Source organism: Amphiura filiformis, chromosome 8 (assembly GCF_039555335.1).
Source record: "Amphiura filiformis chromosome 8, Afil_fr2py, whole genome shotgun sequence".
NCBI classification, from domain to species: Eukaryota; Metazoa; Echinodermata; class Ophiuroidea; order Amphilepidida; family Amphiuridae; genus Amphiura; species Amphiura filiformis.
This window is the reverse complement of record NC_092635.1, coordinates 41,321,249-41,343,797: the sequence shown is the minus strand read 5'-3', so window position 1 is coordinate 41,343,797 and position 22,549 is coordinate 41,321,249. Positions and strand designations below refer to the sequence as shown.

The window sequence follows — 22,549 nt, the reverse complement described above, 5'->3', positions numbered from 1 at the left end:
GCCTTTCCATAGGAGCTCATAGGGCTGTGCAATATTATATGATGAGCACTGGTGGGAAGGTAAAATCGGGGAGGGGAGGAAGCAATTTTGGCAAGCCGAGAGGGGGTAAGCGATTTTTGGTACACATTCATGGGGCGCTTTTTAAATAAAACGCTAAAAAAGAAAGGCTCAACCATGTACGCCTGGGTAGGCCCTACTCATGTATAAAAGTTGTAAACATCCGCGTGAATTGACTTTCAAAAATGAACCTAAGCTGGGATGTTGAAATGTGTCAAACTAGCCCTAAACAAGGATTTTACTCAAAAAATCACCCTAAAAGCCAGGGGAATAAAAAAAATAGGCCTACAACACTATTTTTTTTTGATTAAAAAATATCTTGTTTTGTCAAATAAAACATCCTTCAGTTAGTTCTAACTGGCAATAAAAGTCAAATTTTACTATTTGGTTAATTTATGCTGTGACAATCAAGCCCAAAGACTTAAATTCTACAAAGACTAATTTCAAGTTTTACATTTCAATATTTTTTTCATAACCAATTACCGGTATCAAAAATAACATAAAATATTCAAATTAGGGGCTAACTTTTAGCCTATACCAGTACTCAATATTTTGAATACTTAGACTTGTGTCAAGTCTTAGAATTGTGTGACTACAATAGTAAAGAAAGCATGCAAAATTGTAATTCTGTTCACAGAATACCAGATTTGTATTTTTAAGCCTATTTTACAAGTTGACCTCAAATGACCTTTGACCTCCATATGTGACCTTTGATACCACTAATACATGAATGTAGGCCTACCCATTAATAGTGCACCTATGACCCAAGTTTGGTTGCAATAGCATTTGATATTGTGAAGAAATTAAGATTACATAATATTCAATAAATTTGCAATGCGCAAATTTCTATCAAAATTGCGGCCAAGAATACTATTCCAATTCAAAATTACAAAGACTTGAATAGTGAGGTCACCACCGGGGATCAGGCTCGAGGTTACACTCACATTGATACGCATTGGTCATATGTCCAGAAAATTTTCCTGTGAAAATTTACCTATTAATGTTGACTGCCTGAGGGCATTTAATCAAAATAACCGAAACTATATCACATATTCAAATATTTTATTAGATATTTGCAAAATACAGTGGTGCCACAAATGTGCTCACAGAGCTGGTGGTAAACCAATCATCTAATTACATGCAAAGAAGAAAGAAACTTAAGGGATCTGGAATGAGCGTTTTGAGCGTTTCGACAGTATTTTTTGTGGGACACAAGAGCACATCAGACCTATCGAATTGCATTCTGAATACGAAAAATGTCTTTCTGATATCAAATAATTTTCATTTTTTGAAATTCACGATATAATACAAATTTTATGACAAATTATTAAAATTTGATATTTTTCACACTTTTGATATATAACCAAATTAACCATAACAGTCCTCAAAGTAAATTTTATAAATCTAACCATATATTCTTAAAGTGTATGTAGCTGGGAGGAAAAGCCGACGATCAATTGAAAATTTTGACATTTCATATTGAAGATACAGATTTTTTTCCCCAAAAGACCTAATTTTTTTTTGTTTTTTTGGAAATAAATCCATATCTTCAATACGAAAGGTCAAAATTTTCAATTGATCATTGGCTTTTCATCCCACCTACATACACTTTAAGTATAAATCATCAGATTTATAAAGTTTACTTCGAGTACTGTTAAATATCAAAAATATCAATTTTTAATCATTTGTCATAAAATATGTATTACATTGCGAATTTCAAAAAATTATTTGATATCAGGACATTCTTCATATTCAGAATGCGATTTGATATGTCTGATGTGCTCTAATGTCCCACAATAAATACTGTCCAAACGTTCATACCCATCCCTTAATACATACAGCCATACGGAAAAGTGATTACATACAACATAGTCTTCTGCCTTATCAGGTGAGACAAAAATTAATAAATATCCAGCTGAATATAAGCCGAAGTTAAATAGTGGCATCCCCATCTAATGATTTACAACACTGCTACATAAAGCAACAAAAAGATATGTTTCAAATATGCTTCAGAGAATAAGATTTATTAAAATCATCAACAGCTGCATTTAATACATTAGGCAAAAAAACAACCCGGTTTGTCTTTTTTTTTTTTAGTTTTTCCAGAAAAATTCGGCGAAAATCTGATTTTTTTCTCCAAATACCATGAAAAAGTCGGAATAAAAAAAAAAAAAAAAAAAAAAAAATGCATTTCGCATTTGTTTTCAAACCACTCGTGAGCTTTGAGACAAACCATTATTTTTTTTTTGCCTTACAATAATATAAATGACCCAACATGGCCAAATGAGACAGATGATGGTAAATTTCAAGAAAATGGCAAACATATGCCTGATAAGTGTAAAATATCAAAGCATACTTTTGTAATAAACAATTGGTAATTGCTAATACCAAACTGCAATTTCATAATTTTGTAACATCACTGGGTCATAATGACATACATATATGAAACAATTCAAAGTCCAAGCATCAAATTTTAAAATAGAAATAACAAAAATGGGCATCTATGTTGTGTTGATGCCTCATTTGTCCAAATACCCCTACAATTTATATTGCCATGGTGACCCCGGCAAAGATAGATTCAAAAGTTGCACTGAAAAGCCACTACTAAAGCCAGTGAAACATTACAGTCTCTATGGTCCAATTTCTTGAAGCTTGGCTAGCGGGCAGACTTCCTAAGCCAGCAGCAGGCTAGCCCTCCTAATAGCTCCTTTAATGTCTATCAAGTTTCTTGATTTATCTTTCTAGGTGATGTATGCTGTGAAATTGTGAGCTTCCCTATGCTTAGGAAGCCTGACCACTAGCCATGCTTCAAGAAACTGGCCCTATATGACTGGTCAAAAACCCAGGGGTTGAAGATGACCATTGATGACCAGGTACTCTAACAACAGCTAACAACAAGCACAACATTTCCAATAGGAAACTTTCGAATATGCATCTTTTTCATTCAAAGGTTGCAGAAAATAGCTGCGCTTCTTTTTTCTTTTTACAATGTAGTGCATAGATTTCTGATTATTGCATAAGGGGTAATACTTTTTGTGATGTACTTAGTTAAAATCAAGGCATTTATTTAATTGCACAGATATTACAAGACAAATCCAAATTATAATTTGTGTTATAAGGAATAACTTAGAAAACAAAAAAAAATTATAATAATAATATCAATATTGCACATGTACAAAATTAAATTCACAGGTTAAAAAAAGAGAGCTAATAATGTATTTTAATAGCTCATTTTTTTTGTACATTTCCAGCATCCAGTCTATACTGCCCCACCCGCCTCCTCAACAACTGACCCCGAAATACACCACTGTATACAGATTGTTTATTACTAGATTATTTTACTAATAATAGGAGGGGTATTGAGGCATTATTAACCGTAACGCCGAGGGTGCTTTTTGGCGAGGGGAATGAAAGAAGGAAGGAAGGAAGGAAGGAAGGAAGGAAGGAAGGAAGGAAGGAAAGCAGAAAGAAGCAAGAAGATAAATCTTTTTTTCTAGACTATGGTGCAGTTTTGCGATCTGAGGGATCTCAGAAAGTACTAAACGTCATAACCATTCCAACTCAATGGTCATATAGTTTCTGAATATGTAATTTAGATTTCAGACAAATTATACATGCTATGTATACAGGAATGTGGGCTAGAACTATACCATAAAACCTCCTCCACAAGCATATAATATAGTGTTTTTCATGAAAGCTACATGAATATGAAAACCGTAAATATGGCAATACAATAGATCGGTCTTATAATACTTCTTTGCATACTCTTGTATTGGTAATTTACTTGCTTAAACTCCATAATGTTATTATTTTGTTTATGGAGGGCATCTGGGTTAATTTAACTTTCATCAAAACACTCTATATGTTTGTATAGACAAGGTTTTACGGTATATTGCAATTAAGTTAGGAGAACACAAGGGGTGTTAAAAAGAGGTGCTAAACTGCTAATTAGATTTGAATACATCACATCATCATTTACTGGACTAGTCTTAATTTGTACATAATAACAAAGATTAAAACAAAAATACATACAAAAATTTTCAGAGGCATTACATGCAGGCCTTATATTAAGTATGCCTGGACCAGGAGCTAAAATGAGCTTCTGGCCCCAAAGATGGCTCCTGGTCCTATAGTTTTTAGTGTAAAATATTGGACACACCAGGAGCCAAAACTTGGCAACCATGGGGTAAAAAAAGCCTGGGTGCCTGGTTAATATAAGCCTTGATTACATGCCCAAAATACTGATTCAAGATGGCCGAGGAAAGAAACAAAAATGGCCTATTTCAGTTATTAAAATTGCTTGACATGCTTGAAGCACCATTATTAGTTGCATGACTTAAACATTTCACTTGGTTTCTTCAACTTTAAAATCACATACAATACCCCAGTGATCACTTGGAAACGTTTCGCAAACTGGTAAACGTTTCTTGCCCACAAGCATAAACCGTTCTGGAACAACCTTGAGCCCCGAAGCGGTACCCTGCTTCAAGTACAGCCTATCAAATCGGCACTTCGCTGTCATTTTGAATGGAAATTCAAGTTTGTCATTCTGTGTTGGGTCCCACGTAAATTCTGCATCAGGTGGTTCACCACAGAGTGACCAGATGTCAAATACTCCATTAGGAAGGCCACCTGCCTTTGTAACCTGCATTAAGGAAATAAATGCAATGAATAAGGCCAAAAAAGAATTTGTTTCCTTGCCCTCCACCAAAAATTATCATGACCATATGACCTTTAAAATGAGTGCAAGCAAGCCTAGTATTGGTTCAGTGGTTCTTACCCAGGGGGTTCTTAAGATAGCTTTTGATATTTTGAGAAAATATCTCAAAACTTTGACTTTATGTTGAAGCCTAGGGCTAGCATGCAGATTGCAGAGTATTAAACTGAACAGGAAGACTACTAACAGGATATGGCGATAATCACATTTATAAATAAATATGGGGAATCGCAAAAAATATCATTTTCATCCCTACCAACTGTGCTCCATACAGTGGCATAGACAGAGAGGGGAGATATGGGGAATTTCCCTTCTGTCAAGATCACAGACCCTGATAACCCCAAATGAGCTGACATTTACTACATGTGTCTATGCATGGTCATGCGCGTATTTTTTTTTTGGGGGGGGGCCTTTGGGGTAAAAGTAGGGGGCGGCAAAAACGAATTAGCAAAGAAAAAAGGGCGCAAAAAAATTGAAAAAGCGTACAAAATTTTGAAAAAGGTTGCTTTTAGGGCGTAAGCGCCTAAATTCTTTTTTTTTTTTTTTTTTTTTTTTTTTTGCTCTTCACTTTTTCAAACGACCGTGAAAAAATTGGGTCAACCTTTTCGGGCTGTTAAGGAAGGGGCGGCAAAATTGTTTCTTCTTCAGCCCCCCCAGGGTTGGGATGGCCACGGTACGCCACTGATGGTAATCTTTCCAATTTTGCCATCTGTGATCATACTATCCCCCATACCTTTGCCACCCCTAGATCACAAAATTTAAGATAAATAAACAGTAAATATATGCCACAAATAGCAAGTCTTACCTCCTTATCTCGTAGATTAAGATCGCCACCAAATATGACGGCGCTGTTTGAGGATGCTTCTGCTATGCGTTCAAAAACAGTTTTGAGTTGTCTGACCCTTTCTCCTGCACTTTTCCCCTGGCTTTCCAGATGTGAACACATTAGTGTTAACTCTGCATCAGCACATTTTGCCTGAAAAATAAAAACAAAGAGTCGTCCACAAATGGATATGTAGTAGATAAAGGGTGAGAAACAGACCATTACCATAGATAATCAGTGTCGCCGAAGGCGAGACTGAGCATGTTGGAGCTCGGGCGATGCGAACCATACCTCAACAAGACACCGATTATCAACGGTAATGGTCTGTTTTGAACCGCTTATCTTACATATACGGTGAGCCAAAATAAACGAATTTGTTGTTATGGTTTATTCATTTTCCAAAAGACAAACTGGAAAAGCTGATATGATTATCTTGTGTAAGTTTAGGGTTTTCCAAAATAAAAACACACCGAGACAGTGTAATATTTTTCCCATGTGTCCTGCGTTTGAGTCTACGAGTCTTATCTAGTGTCAATTGAAAGTGATTTAATCAAATCAATACAGCATTGATTTTAACCGGAGATTCTATTCAATTCACTTGTGGTCATGTCCCACTCGATTATACATATTCGTAATATTAATAATGAATATGTAAATAGTTCAAAGGTCAAAGTGGGTGTGTTTTACCTAGACATGGCGGTAACTCATTTAACACCATAGAATTTATATTTGTCTTTAATATACTTATAGAACAAATGTCCTGAACCAAATCAACGCATATTCCTGGGTACCTTCCTCGACCTTTTTTGGTTGGGGTTAGGCCGCAGATTGTTGTAGTTTTTCTACATCTAGTCTTGTGGCCTGTAATGTACTGCATTTTAGGTGCAAAATATCCTTGGTTGAACTTAATTTGTAAGACCTCATGGCTCTTGTTTTGTTACCTACTTTGTCGGAATCTGCGTTAGTTGGGAGAGGGGGGGGGACAAAGGTAGATTGACATCCTCGTCCTAATTATACAGGCTTTAAGACATAATACAAACTAATTTGCATTATTCAATAAAGGTGTTCTTGGTGTCATTCAATACACACAAGTATTGTTTACCATCTTCATTTAAATCTAATATGCATAAACTTGCATAATAATTTATGCTGATCGTGTAAAATATATTAAACTTTGATGCATTTTAAGTTTGTTGAAATGTCCAAAAAGTCAAATAATGTGGCCAGTGTTTCTAAATATGAACATGTACTTCTCTTGTTCAAAATTTATTGACCTGTCCACATTACTTGATATAATCGACAGTAGTTGACCAGACTTTGAACAAAAGAAGTACAATAGATAATGGAACAAAAGAAGAGGGCTAGACGTATATATCAAGATAAGATAATACTTTTCACAATTACATGCAAATTTTTCTGCACAAGTACAAAATTGATTCCTTTGCATGCAGACTTTAGCTGACAAAATACAGATTTATACATTTATCATGATTTATGTGTGTTTGGCAATTTGCTTTTTTCTTTGATAAATCATGAGAACATATTTTACAAACTCTACAATAATTATGAGCTCCTGGGCAGGGTAAAATTTCTGAATGGCCTGCAGGATTGCTTTCCCATTCCCTTTAGCACATGTCAATTTTGGGGAAAACCCAATTTGCAACTTTAAAATGGTCTGGATATATGATGTGAGTGCAGCGAGCAGAAAAACTTGCATATTTTGACTGTTTAGTGCTCAGCACTATGTCGAGTCGTGTGATTCCGGTGTTAAAAGCAAACTTTCACTTGATGTTGTCTCTTGTGGGGGTAAATAATGGGAAAAAAGATGTTTGCATTTTTTTATTTCGTGGGAAGTGGTAAAATCCAAGATGGCCGCCAAAATCCTATAAAACTGACTGACACATGCAAAAAAAGCTATATATCGCTCTCAAAATATGCTAAAATGTAAATTTCAAACACTGGAACTATGTAGCCTTGTGTCAGACACTCAAAGAAAGATGTAATATTTCGAGGTAAGTGGTAAAATCCAAGATGGCCGCCAAAATCCTATAAAACTGACTGACACATGCAAAAAAGCTATATATTGCTCTCAAAATATGCTAAAAACATAAATTTCAAACACTGGAACTATGCAGCCTTGTGTCAGACACTCAAAGAAAGATTTAATATTTCACGGTAAGTGGTAAAATCCAAGATGGCTGCCAAAATCTTGTAAAACTGACTGACACATGCAAAAAAAGCCACATACCTCTCTCAAAGTATGCTCAAAATCTAAATTTCAAACACTAGAACTAGCATTGTGTCATGCACTCAAAGATAACTTTAATATTCTAGAATTATGATTATTATTCAATATGGCGACCAATATGGCTACTTATACTGCTTAAATGTAAATGCGTGAGTTTGTTTTTATGATCACGTTTCCAAGTGTATAATTATGTCTTTGAACCAAAAGCACAATGTTTTACATAACCAGCCCCCTTGCCAGGTCCAAGATGGACGGCATATCAGATACAGTACATGGCACTAGTGCATGGTTATACACCACTAATAGGCCTGGGCGATGCATGGAAATGATGAACTATCTATTTGCGTGGCATCTGAAAAGACTGTTTAAAATCACTGTAATTGACCAAGTTTTGATGCTTCGAAATGGTATATTTTTCTCATTATATGACACCTTTTAGCATATTCGCCCTATCTAATTAATTGTATCTTTCAGCTTCGAGGGCGCAAGAAAAGTCTCATTTCAACCTATGTTGATATTTAACTATATTAACTGTGAGAGTTCTAAATTTGAGAAAATTTCACCCAAAATCAGCCATTTTCCCATTGACAACAGTGTAATGGGTTTAGGGGTTTAGACTGCGTTATCCTAGATTCACGTCCCTCTCGGGGGTTAGGGCACCTTATCTGGGGTTTAGACTGCATTATCCTAGATCCACGTTCCTGATCTGGGGTTAGGGCACCTTATCTGGGGTTTAGACTACATTATCCTAGATTCAGGTCCCTTATCTGGGGTTAGGGCACCTTATCTTGGTTTACTGAGATTTAGACTGCCTTATATGGGGTTTGTGTTCCTTATCTAGGGTTTAAGGTGCCGTATTTGGGTTTTTTAAACTGCCTTATCTGGGGTTTCTGGGGTTTAGATGCCTTATCTGGGGTCTAGACTGTGTTATCCCCAGTTAACAACCCTTATCAGGGGTTAAGGCAGCTTATTTGGACTTATTTTAGATTGCATTATCCTATATTTACATCTCTTATATGTGGTTAAGGTGCCTTATCTGGAGTTTAGACTGCCTTATCTGGGGTTTGCGTCCCTTATCTGGGGTTAAGGCGCCTTATCTGGGTTTTGATGCCTAAAGAATGGATCTGGGATTTAGACTGCCTTATCTATGGTTTACATCCCATTTTTGGGGTTTTACATCCCTTATGGTTTACATCCCTTATTTGGAGTTTAAATGCCTTATCTGGGGTTTAGACTGTGTTATCCTAGGTTTACGTCCCTCATCTGAAGTTAAGGCGCCTTATCTGGGATTTAGATGCCTTATGTGGGACTTAGATGCTTTATCTGGTGTTTACGTTCCTTATCTGGTGTTAAGGCGCCTTATCTGGGGTTTAAACTGCCTTATCTGGGGTTTACGCCTCTTATCTGGGGTTAAGGCGCCCTATCTGGGATTTGGTGCCTTATTTGGGCTTTACGACCCTTATCGGGGGTTAACAATCCTTATCTAGAGTTAAGGCACGTTACGTGGGGTTTAGATGCCTTATCTGTGGTTTATGTTCCTTATTTAGGGTTAAGGCAACTTATTTGGGGTTTGGACTGCTTTATCTGGAATTTATGTCCCTTAATCTGTGGTTACGGCGCCTTATCTGGGGTTTAGATACCTAATCTGGGGTTTAGACTGCGTTATGCTAAGGTTAAGGTATCTTAGTCCCAGCTAAGGATTGTAAACCCCGGATAAGGCCGTATAATCCACTGATAAGATAAGATATAGGCTAAATGCTGCATTTTAGAGGTGGTTATTTTTAAATTTTGGCGGCCATCTTGGGATTTAAGGTCCTGTGCTGTTTTAGATTATACCAATGGATTTCTAGATCCTGTAAACATGGGTATAGACACCAGCTTTCTGCACCAGAGATATATAGCCAAATTAATTTTCACTGGCGGCCATTTTGAAATTTTGGCAGCCATCTTGGAATGATAGGCAAAGGCTGTTGTAAATGACTCTATTGGATTCCTTGACCCTGAAAACATGGGTATAGACATCAGAATCGTGCTGCTGGGTGCTTCTCTGACCAAGTTATGGTGATTTTAAGGGATTTTATGCCATTTTGAAAAACGCCTCTACCAAGAGTTCCCCACACTTTTCGATGGCGCAGACCCCTCTCATTTTATTCAGAGTCAGCAAATCTATAAAGTAACACCTTCAAAACTTCTTGTACTGAACCCGAGAATGGGACTTCCATTCTGTACCCTACTGAAGTGCAATTTATGAGTAAAATATGGCAAATTTTCCATCACGGCGGCCATCTTGGATTTTAGGCACTAAACGGTCTTTAAAAAAATGAAAACATGTTTTATTTCAATCTTTACCTTTCAATGTAATGAAATCAATTGAGAAATTGCTTTTAACAACAAAATCGCACGACTTCCCCTTTGTTCAACATAGCGCTGTGCACTAGTTAGCTGGTGATGCAACCACATAAATACACAGATTAGAACCTGGGTCTGAGAAATCCAACATTACTCTCAATTTGAGATGAGACAGACTATAATGTAAATCTCAATAGTTTGAAGGTATTTATTACCCGGACAGTTTGTAATTGACGCCCTTGCTTTGACCCAAAAAATGTCTCGATTGAGCCTGACAAATGCTGCACAGATGAATTCTTCAGCAGTATTGCTGTAAAGTATCTGCCTTCAGTAGCAGGAATCATTTTATAATCTTGCAATGTGGAACGTAGTAGGCCACAGGTGGATGGAGTTACTTCTTGTAGATATACAACATCAGGTGAATACCTACAATAAGAAAAACATAACAATTATGTTACTTGCATTACAATAAAAAAAGTCTTGACTAAACTTTGTTTTGGCTCTCGAGTTTGATAGTAGTGACATCAGTGTGTGTTTAAGTCATAATGTGTGATTTGCTCCACAGCGACACCCTCAATTTTTCTTGAATTCCTACTTTTTGCATGATTGTAATGCACGATGGTGTACTAAAATACCACATGAAATTCAAAAGTGCTCTAATTTCAGTAAAGTTAAAGTTTAAATATTAAATCTGCAGATCTACGGTCTTATTCCCAGTTCACCGATCAAAAGGTAAACACACCACAAGCATGTGTATCATTGAATAATTGATGTATAAACTGTGTGCATATCACTATTCTTCTTACGTCTTGTTTGTTCGTCCCAGCTGTGTGAAGCGACGCCAATATTCATGATAATAATACGATTGACGAGCTGATACACACATTATTGGCGCTTGAATAAAATAGCTATTTTCTTCGTTTTACCTCATAGGTTTGGCTCGAAATTAAAAGAGGACAAACATATGAATAGGAATCTATTCTTTATGTAAATCACACATTATTACTTAGTAATGCGCAAGTTAGCATGCGCAATTATACTGGGTGATACTTGGCCTGAATCCCCTGGTTTTACCCTTGCATGATCGTAAGATGTAATGAGCACATGGCGTATGTGAACTATTTTATTGCGTCAAAATGGTCTACTTTTTGTGACAGTATCTAAAGATTCAAATTGATCAGCTTAACATTAATTTTACTTAAATATTGACATTCATCTCTCTTACAGTCCCATCATTGGCATACTTTGCTTTGACGTACTGTCAGGGCCCTGACACTCAGTTCAGAAGTATGTTACTGCGTGGAAGCGGCCATTGACCCTGTAATCGCGTATCCAGGAACTACCTACCGGCCGCGGCCGCGTAGGTGCACTTGTATGCGCCCTATACGCGTTATTGATCGCGTTGGACATCGCGTTGGACTTGTGCTGGCGACGCGTTCATTAGCACCCCAGCACCCATTAGCACCCCATGGCAGCGCCCATGTCAATTTGTGGTCCGCGGGATCATTTTTTTCAGGCTCTGTAGCGTGCAAATTTGGCTGTGCGATTTTACAGTCTACCGTGTGGTACTGTGTTCAGTGATAAACAAGTCATGTGTTAGACTTATAGATTGCATGTTTTTGGCCAAACATTAAAATTTGACTCTCATTGCCAATTAGAACTAATTCAACGATTAGGATTTTTGTTTTTTCATTTGGCAAAACAATGTAATATTTTTTTAATACATAAAAGTAGTGCTGTATTTTTCTGGAATAGGGAGTATAGGCATTTATTTCATGGCCAATTCAAAGTATGTTACGACACATCACCTCTGGTTACCAAGATCATTGTGTTATGTTCTGCTGATATTCATGCAATAATGAAATACTGAATACATCATCTTTTGAAAGTTCAAAATACATATTAATTTCACATGCTTGTTAAATGATGTCCACCCCGGGGGGGTACTCAAGATTTTGGAAGTAGACCCATAAATATACCAATTTTTCAAGAAATTTGGACCCATTGCTATACCAAAAGTCAAAATTTTAAGCCGAATTTACCCAAAATTGTCTTAGTTTTTACAAATTTTTCTAAAATTTTGGGAAAATTTTGGCTAGATTAAGGAAAAATTGGGCTGTTTTCCAAAAAAATTGAGAAAATTTTGAAAATAGGACCCATTCATATACCAAAATAGGCTTTGAAAAAGGGGTCATTGATATACCAGAAGGCTGAAAATGCTACCCATGTTTATGCACGTCCCAGTATGGTCATTTGTACTGAGTACCCCCCGGGATGTCCACATCAAACCATATGCCACATGAGTAAATGTGGACTTGTACACCCCTACATACTAGTCGTACTACTATATTTATGATATCAGATAACTGGCTAGACATTGCTTATAAACTCTTACATTTTCACTTCCTCACATTGCGCCAAAGTACATTCCCGTAATTCGTCCGGCTCATGATCCAATCCAGCTGTGTTCCATGTCATGAGACTAAACTTGTTTCTGACTGTCGATGTAAGAGCAGCAGCGTAGGAAAACGATGCAGCACTGAAAATAAATACAAATGTTGCTCAAGCTGAACACAATCATTAAACTATTTTAATTTTTACACTTTCTTTTAGCAAAAAACCGCTAGGGTATTTACTGGGTTAAATTAAAAAGAAGATTCACAACAGGGCTTGCAGAATGCCTCGCCCAGCCAGCTGCCACAACCAAAATTTGATGCCGGGCAACCAGAAACGCTGACATATGGAAACTGGATATAACTTGACAAATATGATCAAAATTATGAACTTAATATGGAAAATATGCAAATCAAGAACTTCCACAAGGAAAACAATTCCCACATTTTGTGAATTTCAGTTAGACAATAATGTTGGTATATGTGTAACAAAATTTGTTTTCTCTCCAGAAGCATATTGTAAAAATTGCTGCTTAAAGGAGTTTGTGATCCTAGCATCTTTTTATGACATTTTTCAGTAGATATCCACGAAAAAAACTTTCCCAAAATATCAGTTGATTCTGATTTTGCGTTTGCGAGTTATGCATGATTATGTGTATTACACTGCTCCATAGACGATGATGCATAGATGATGCTGTGGATCACAAAATGCCCTTTTAAATCAAATATTTTTCTTTTTGCTATATCATTTATGAATATGAATGTCAACTCCTTACCTTGCCATACTGGGATTGGTGGCTGTTGGATCCGATCCAGGCTGCTCAATCTTCTGGGCATCTAACTTTGCTTGTCAATAACTCTAGTCTGCTATCTGGTGAAAATACATAAGGTTGTTTTATCTTTCTCCTATCTAACCTCATTAAAATCTTTTGTCCTGCTTCTATTGTATATTATTGTGTTATTGAGCTTAGTTTCTGTAGTTGATGACATCATGTCTAAAGGGCCGCTATACAGACTCTGTCTATTCGATGTAGAATAATTGATGTGACATGTCTTTTATTTAATCCCGTATTTAATTTATTCCCATTCTATTTCCAGTAATGTTTAAAATTCTAACGAATGTTTGATGGCATAAAATCGATAATATATGTTAGGCCAAGTAAAATAAATAACATGTAGATGTAGGCCTATCGTCCCCATCCTCACCTATTTTTGGAGATTTTCAAATATTTTTGTTATTTTTCATATTTGCTTCCTTACTTTATTTCTAAAATTGTTGGGATGAAAAATTCTTGGTTATCATTTAATCATTTATAAACACATTGTAAACACTTTCTTCAAGCTAGGTAGGGCTTTGGGGAAATAACAAAACATGAAAAGGTTTGACTACAAAAACGATTCTCTTATAAATGCATCTATGGCTACGCACAGATTCCACCTCGATACACCTGAGTACATAAAACTTTCCAGCACAGCGAGGGCGAGTCTAGTCTCCACGCAGTCTGTGTTATACTAAACGGTTGAGTGCATAGCATCATAGCGAGCTGCATGCCAAATGGTAGATTCAATATTTTTGTAAGTGAGGCCAATTTGGCGCGCCCTAGTGGTAGTGCCCGGGGCATGTTGCCCGCCCCCTAGTTACATCACTGGACTCAAGTCTAGCAAGTTACACCCTATTCGGTAATTGTACCTGAATTTCTTTAACAGAATTTGGACAGTTTTAATTTTACATAAAAAGTAATCACTTTTCAATGTATTCAGCACTGTATTAGAAAATTTGAATGAATCAATTTCCTTCTGTGCAAAATGCGGTCATCTATAAATTGAGCTCCATTGTTATTTGAAAACAATAGAGTCAAGTGCCCCTACCTCCATAGCCCATTTCCGGCTGATTTCGACCAAAATTCAACAGCAAGTTTAATTTGCTGTCACAAATCAATGACAGACTTTGTTCATGTCTAATAGTGTTCGTAGTTTTATAGAGTAGTAATTATAGATAAGTACGAGACTTGTTAGAGCAAAAGCAAAACGGGGAATTGCCATTAGGTCTAATACCATTTTGTCAAATAACCTTTTTTGTCTATATCCATTTTGTCTAAGCCACTATATCTATATCTACTACGTCCAATAAGGGGCTGTGCAATAATTATATGAACACCCGGGGTAGTAAAATTTCCGAACAACCCGCCAAAAATCGCTTGCACCCCCCGGCCTGCAAAAAGCCACTTGCCCCTCTCGGCCTGCCAAAAAATCTTTGCCCCCCCTTACACATGCCAAATATTTGGATCCCAATTTGCAAAGCTTAAAATGGTCTTGATATATGTTGCGAGCGCAGCAAGCAGAAAAATTTGCATATTAAGCGCCAGACTGTTTTCCTAAGCCTTTTAGAGCGCTTTTATTTAAAAGGCGCCCATGAATGTGTGCCAAAAATCGCTGTGCCCCGGCTTGGCCAAAAATTGCTTGCTCCCCTTTCAGCTCGCCAAAATTTCTTGCCTCCCCCCAACTTACCCTCCCCCAGGGCTCATAATTATTGCACAGCTCCTAATCATTTTGTCCTATGACCATTTGGTCCGATTTATAACCATTTAGTCTAATACCTAATAAGTCTACACCATTTGGTCTAATAATGCTTTGGTCTAAAAAGCAATTGGTCTAATGAAAGCTAATGAACCATTTGGTCTACAAACCATTTGGTCTCAATGGTCTGACAAGCATTTAGTCTACCAACTGATTGGTCTAATAATAGCATGAGGCTGTACATGCAGGCACAAAAACACGCATACTGTGCGGAGATTATACTCTCAGGGGTAACCATAGTTGGCAGTGGTAACCCACCCTTGTTATTTCAAACCAACCCTTTTTATTTTATACCCTTTATTATACCAAAACTCCGAAACCCACCCTTTCTAAGCGTGGTATTACTGATCATAAGTGGTTGGTCCAGGAGGTGCAGATTTGCATCCAAAGAGAATATGCCTACATCTTTTTGAAGTTTTTAGTAGGCCTACAGGGATCTATACAGTGATAAAATTCAAATTGAGAAAATATTCTAGGAGCTTCTAGTCTAGGTCAGACAGGGTCTAATTCTGCATAAAACCGGGCAACGTTATTTCTATAGATCTGCTGCGCATTCAAATTGCATTGCATTGCATCGTAATTTCAATTGTGTCTATGCTAATTATGTTTACACAACATGAACTCACATGTTTTCAAGCAAATTCGCTGATAGGTGATCAAAAGCGATCGGAATGTTACAAAAGTACAGATCGCATTCAGCTTTCTTTCATATGAGATGATCTTTGGTGTTTGCGGAATGCCATGCGGTAAAATATTAATACGTTGCGGCAATTCATGCTTGACAACTAACAATCGGCGTGTCCTTCGTATCTTCCACTGTCAATTTCTTATCCACTCACTAATCCTCACAAAAGCTTAATGTTGATTACGTAATGTGTGGAGGCAAATTGCAATCAATGAAATCATATCAAAACCTTTCTATGTGAAAAGTAACATGTTTTTTACCCAAAATAATATTCACTACACAATGAAAAGCAATAGTGACCTTGATGAACGCGAGCTGTGTGGAGTCATGCTAAAAATAGATCGATAGTCCATGAGTCTCACGCAAAGTCTACGCTTGGTCGTATTTCACGTGTCAATGCTAATTATGCTGTGCCATATAGGCTGTGACTAAGACTGGCAGACCCAGCGAGTTATCGAAGGGACTAGAATTGACTTCTGAATAGGGGTACCCATAGTTTTTGTATGCTTGGCGAGACTAAATTCAGGTCTATCATAACTATTTTTATATGACCATTAGGGAAAATGTCTATACAGTCGATTAACCCGAGAACATTTTTAATAACGTGGCGCTATTTCGTAGAGTGACTGTTGGAACAGGGCAGGTTTGACAGGAAAACACAGAAAAACTTGATCTCACACAGGGAAAGGAACAAAATGAGTGAAAAGATGGAATAAATAAAAATTCAGGCGGGTTTATGGAAGCACCTACAGCTTCAAAAAAATAATTTTAGGGTTAAAGAATATCTCAAGGTAATATAAACGTGGGTATAGAATTCTGAGTTCACTAGTTCGAAATTGACGGCGATTTAAAGAAAAAATTTGGTCATTTTTAGCCAGTTTTCTGTTGCGTTTTGAATGGCCAAGTCTGCCGTGAATTCACTGATTCTGAAATGTTACTAAAGGTTTTGATATGAATGAGTAGGGCGGGCTACGAGGCGGGTTTCTTCTTCATCTTACGTAACAGTATTGTCAGTCTCCAAAAAAACCCGGAAGCTTGTCGTTTGGAGCTCTAGCTGAAATACAGCAAGACAGTAAGATAGTAAATGTAAACCTGTACTTTAGCTAGAGCTAAGCTAGAGCTTAGCGGAATGTGTGATTGTTGTGGTGGCATCGCAACATGTCTCTGAACATCGCTCCCGATTTGGGTCAAAATTTTCCAAGGATTTTGTCAGAATTTGCCTTCCACTCATGAACAGTTGTTTGGGGTTTTTCTCAAGGTATTATCTGGTTGGAAATCGCCGGAAGATGTGTTGTTGATTTGGATATTTACTTGAAGAAACTTCACAGCTTGACTGAACTGGGTGAGTTCGATCCAAAATGGCGGATTCCCGCCGTAGTCTACATGCATTGTTTACATTGGTTACATTGTTTACATCGCGATCATGTAACACCAAACAGTTTGGCTGCTTGCCTGAAGTCACTAATTGCTTCTACCTATGGCTGATGTTCCTTCTCATCTTGCTGAGTGGGGATATTGAAGAAAATCCTGGCCCTACCAAATTCCCTTGTGGCTTGTGTAATAAACCAGTGGCATATACCCACAGAGGAGTTGAATGTGATGGCTGTTTTCAATGGTTCCATATTAAATGTGGTGGAGTGTCTGGTAAATTGTACAAAGAATTCATGAACAGTCAACAGGGGTTCAGCTGGATTTGTCCGCATTGTGCCATGCCGAGCTTTAGTAGTAGCCTATTTGGTGACCTGATGACAGACACAGAAAACTCATTCAGCTTATTAGCAGAATCCGACTCTGATTCTGATGAGCCACCCGATAAAGATATTGATCCTGATCCTGTCCCGATGACTTCTAGTCCTGCGCCTGCATCAAATCAGGGGAAACCAAACACAGCCCGTAAACGTCCCCAACGCAAGTTTAAGCTCATGACCGTCAATTGTGCTGGACTGAAGGGTACAGGGAAAAGAAACCAACTTGCTTCCTTGATCAACCTTGAACAACCTGATATTGTTATGGGAACTGAGTCCCATATTGACAGCTCCTTCAGTAGTGCTGAAGTATTTCCTGCCAACTACAAAGTCCAACGCAAGGATAGAGATAGAAATGGTGGCGGAGTTTTTGTTGCGTACAAGGATGATATTGTTGCTAGCGAAGTGACCGGAGTTGGGAAGAAGTGTGAGCTAACCATGATTAAAGTCAAATCTGGGAAATCACCACCAGTTTACTTTGGAAGCTTCTACAGAGTTCCAAATAGAGACAACTCCAGCCTGCTAAGTCTTCATAGTGATCTTGAGAAGCTGTTCAAAGGTCGTACCATCCCCAGAGTTATTCTCATGGGTGACTTTAACCTGCCATCAATTGATTGGGAAACCAACACAATCTGTCCAAATCCACAGTATGGCTACTTAGTTAATGAGACAATGCTTGATATGACAAATGGCTACTTCTTGGATCAACTTGTGATGGAGTCTACACGACTGGATAATACTCTAGATCTGCTGCTTACCAATACACCAGATAGCTTGGCCAGAGTTAGAGCCATTCCAGGTATTAGTGACCATGAAGCTGTCACGGCCGACTGTAACATCGACATCACAAGGAATAAGAAGAAACCCAGAACCATCTACTTGCACAATAAAGCTGACAATGAGACTATGGAGAAAGATCTTACCTCCTTCAGCACTGATTTCTGTGAGACTTGGAAATCAAGATCTGCATCAGCCAATTGGTCTTACTTCAAGCAAGAAGTGAAGAACATAATGGATAAGAATGTTCCTACTAAGCGTCTTAAAGCTAGTGGAGACCTTCCCTGGATGACATCCGAGATCAAACGACTGATGAAGTGGAGGAAGCGGCGGTACACCACCTATAAGAAATACAAGTCTAAGAAGAACTGGGACAAGTACACTTAAGGCTTCAAACCCTCATCAAGCAAAAGTTGAATGAAGCACATACTGATTACATCAATGGCATATTTGAAGAGCCAGACAGTGGTTCCAAGAATCTTTGGAAGTATGTCAAATCTTTGAAAAGAGATAGTATGGGAATAGCATCCTTGGTCTCCATGAATCAAGTCGTCACTTCTGCTAAGGAGAAAGCTGAAGCCCTGTCCAGGCAGTACAGCTCAGTATTCACCACGGAAGATACTTCTTCTATACCATCAAAAGGTCCAAGTCCATTTCCGACAATGCCTGACATCACCATTACTGTAGCTGGAGTTGAGAAGCTGCTTGCTTCTCAAAACCCTCGGAAAAGCATCAGGACCAGACCAGGTTCCAACAAGAATCTTGAAAGAGCATGCTTCCATCCTTGCACCTGTACTACAAATCATATTTCAGCAATCTCTTGACACCGGGATATTCCTGAAGATTGGAGGCAAGCCAATGTGACAGCAGTCTTCAAGAAGGGTGATAGGACCCAGCCAGCCAACTATAGACCCGTCTCCCTAACTTGTATTGCATGTAAGGTGTTAGAGCACATCATCTCCAGTAACATCAGAGCTCATCTAGATCAGCATAACATCTTGAATGAATTTCAGCATGGGTTTAGGAAACACCATAGTTGCGAGACTCAGCTGATAGCAACACTGGAGGATCTAAGTAGTGGCATTGACCAGAAACAACAGATTGACTGCCTGATATTGGATTTCTCCAAGGCTTTCGATGTTGTAGCTCACAGAAGACTTATGTACAAGTTAGGATGGTATGGTATACAAGGCACTACCAACACTTGGATTGAAAGCTGGTTAACATCTCGCACTCAGGCTGTTGTTGTTGATGGTGAGAGGTCAACGGATGCAACCGTGGATTCCGAGTACCCCAGGGTACTGTGTTAGGACCACTCCTCTTCTTATTGTACATCAATGATATTGCTGACAACATCTCATCCTCCATCCGATTGTTTGCTGATGACTGTCTACTCTATCGACAAATCAACACCAAGAAGGATGCTGCACTTCTTCAAAAGGATCTTGACACCTTGACACAGTGGTCCAATGAATGGCAGATGAAATTTAACCCTGCAAAGTGCTCCCTTCTTCGCATCACAAACAAGAGGAAACACATTGTCAAGTCGATCTACAATATGATGGGGACTGACCTACAACAAGTTGAACACCATCCGTACCTGGGTGTAGAACTCTCGTCAAAGCTAGACTGGGGTCCACACATAAATAACATCACAGGCAAAGCCCGGAAATCTCTCAACTTCCTTCAACGCAACCTACACAAATGTCCTGAGAATATCAAACAGCAGGCATACACTTCTCTAGTAAGACCGATCTTGGAGTATTCGTGTACAGCATGGGATCCCTATCACAAGAAGCACATTTCAGCCCTTGAATCAGTCCAGAGGAAAGCGGCCCGCTTTGTGAAAGGGAACTATCAACGGAAGGCCAGCGTTTCCGATATGCTTCAGGAGCTGAATTGGCCCTCTCTTCAAGACAGAAGAACAGCAACACGTCTGACCATGCTGCACAAGATCAACTCAGGTGATCTTCCACTCTCCATCCCCGAGAAGTTTATATCTGTTGATGACATTCCTGACAGAGCAGAAACCCGTAGCCAAAGACCAAACCAATACATCAACCACGGTGCCAGAACCATGACTCACAAGTATAGCTTCTACCCCCGTACCATCACCCAGTGGAACATACTTCCTGCATCCATCATTCACGAGTCAACATCAACCAAATCGTTCAACACCAAGGTCTGGAGCTACATACAGACTCACTCAGCTCAGCTGTACACAGGCGAGCCAGTGGATTCAACCCCAGCCTCATCAAACTAAGCCACTCTGCACCACTTACACTGTTTTTATGCGCACCCTTGGATTATGCACCCTCAGTTGAGTTGTTTTTAGACATTTGTGATGCCACCAGAATCTGGACGTCGATACCAATTGGTCCTGTCCAGTATTTCTTTAGATAGATGTCTCGAGCTAGTCTAGGTAGGCCTACGTTGCACTAGTTTTCGACTAAACAGAATGGGATCATATTTCAATATTTTTTTGTGTTTCGGAAATTACAAAAAGCTTTGAGAATGCAATTGTCGACTTCTAAACCCACCCTTTTTTTAGTGTTTGAAGGCCTATGCTTGCATACTTACGGCTCTTTCAAGACACAGTCCGCATCAGTAAATCCCCGGGAGTAAATCACGCAACACTCGATCTCGTTGATGAAATCAGGTGGTGTATGACATGCAGTCCCTGAATTCAGTAACTTTTTGACTTTGAAGAATACTTCGCAACGCTTCCATACATGAAGTCAAGCGCGAAGGGATGTGAGGGCGCGTAGGTTGCTTATGCTTGTTGTAGTTGCTTTCTTCTTAAGTGATCTGTAACTTCGGTCTTGAATGTTGAGGTGATTGGTATGTTAACTATATGTTCAGGCAGTACATTCCACTCTTGAATTGTTCTTGGGAAGTACGAGTCTCTGTAGCAGTTTTTCTTTGCTCTTGGTCTGAGATATGCTAGGCTGTTGTTATGACGAGTGGGGCGGACGACTGGTGTGAGAAACGTTTGCGCCGGTATGGCAACCTGGCCAGAGTTGACTTTGTGAAGCATAGTCAACCTTGTTGCCTGCCGACGCATTTGGAGAGAATCCCATTGTAGTGATTTCATCATCTCTGTGACGCTGCTTGTTCTGCCGTAATCTCTGCAAGCGAATCTTGCTGCTTTGCGTTGGACAGCTTCCACCTTCTGTATGAGTTCTTTATTAGCGGGGTCCCAAACGCAACAGCTATACTCAAGGTGTGGGCGTACCAAAGCTTTATATGCTGTGGCTTTTAGAGTAGTTGTACAGGGGTGTAAGTTTCTACACACAACTCCAAGCACTCTCTTTGCTTTGGCTACAGCTTGGTTAACATGAACATCCCATTTTAGGTCTTTTGTAAGGTGTACACCCAGATAAGTATGAGTCTCAGTTTCTTGAAGTATGTTTTGACCAAGTTTGTATTGATGGTCTGGTTTTTGTCTAGAATGAGTTATTTTTAAAGTATAACATTTCTGCACGTTAAACTGCATCTGCCAGGTCTTTTGCCAGACATCCAGTTTATCCAGATCTTGCTGGAGGGTTTCAACATCAGAGTTGTCGTGGATGGGGCGGTACATTACACAGTCGTCCGCGAATAAACGGACCTCCGACGAGATGTTATTCGGGAGGTCGTTTATATACGCTAAGAACAATAACGGTCCGAGGACGGTGCCTTGGGGAACGCCCGATCTAACTGGCACCCACTGCGAATGGTCGCCATCCACGACAACTCTCTGTTTTCGCCCAGTAAATTTTCATCGTCAACCGTGTAATTGAATGGGATTATTTTGAAATTTTAAAACGCTTGAAATATCACAAACAAATAGGCCTATGTTGATAAATAATATAAATACAAGCTAAAACCGTTGGGGTTCGATAATGAACCCCACAAAACTAACCGAGTATATTGAAAATGCCATACGGCCGGGCGGTTTCACGAGTTGCCGGCGCGATCATGTCATCCGCCGCCTGGATGAAATGAAAGTTCTGCTTACTATAGTTTTGGAGCTGGTAGGTATGTCAGCCCTATGTAATTACGCTTGGCTCTTCATTTGGAAAAGTGTGCTACTTTTTAATAGTATTTTAAATGAAATATTCTTAATATTAAGTAACCATGTCATCACAAATAAATATAAGCACACTCGGTATGTTTTTATATGTCTATATTTAGTG

The 22,549-nt window shown here is 38.6% G+C and overlaps 3 protein-coding genes across 4 annotated transcripts; 2 read left to right on the top strand and 1 right to left on the bottom strand.

The window, feature by feature from the left end:
- Window positions 1–4,287: 4,287 nt before the first annotated feature.
- Window positions 4,288–21,027, bottom strand: LOC140159044 (tyrosyl-DNA phosphodiesterase 2-like). 2 transcript variants are annotated; one of them, XM_072182370.1, is made up of 6 exons: window positions 20,952–21,027; window positions 13,364–13,458; window positions 12,590–12,733; window positions 10,410–10,620; window positions 5,580–5,750; window positions 4,288–4,702 (listed from the first exon to the last, which is right to left on the bottom strand). In XM_072182370.1, the coding sequence occupies exons 2-6, from the start codon at window positions 13,369–13,371 to the stop codon at window positions 4,403–4,405; spliced, it is 834 nt and encodes a 277-aa protein (XP_072038471.1). In that variant the 5' UTR covers window positions 13,372–13,458; window positions 20,952–21,027; the 3' UTR covers window positions 4,288–4,402. The 2 variants fall into 2 exon arrangements, with proteins under 2 accessions (XP_072038471.1, XP_072038472.1); XM_072182371.1 differs by having other exon boundaries at window positions 13,364–13,454.
- LOC140159539 (uncharacterized) lies at window positions 17,208–18,758 on the top strand. The gene has a single exon (XM_072183029.1). The coding sequence runs from the start codon at window positions 17,208–17,210 to the stop codon at window positions 18,756–18,758; it is 1,551 nt and encodes a 516-aa protein (XP_072039130.1).
- Window positions 19,930–20,634, top strand: LOC140159538 (uncharacterized protein B0403.1-like). The gene has a single exon (XM_072183028.1). It carries the CDS (start codon window positions 19,930–19,932, stop codon window positions 20,632–20,634), a length of 705 nt encoding a protein of 234 aa, XP_072039129.1.
- Window positions 21,028–22,549: the final 1,522 nt, after the last annotated feature.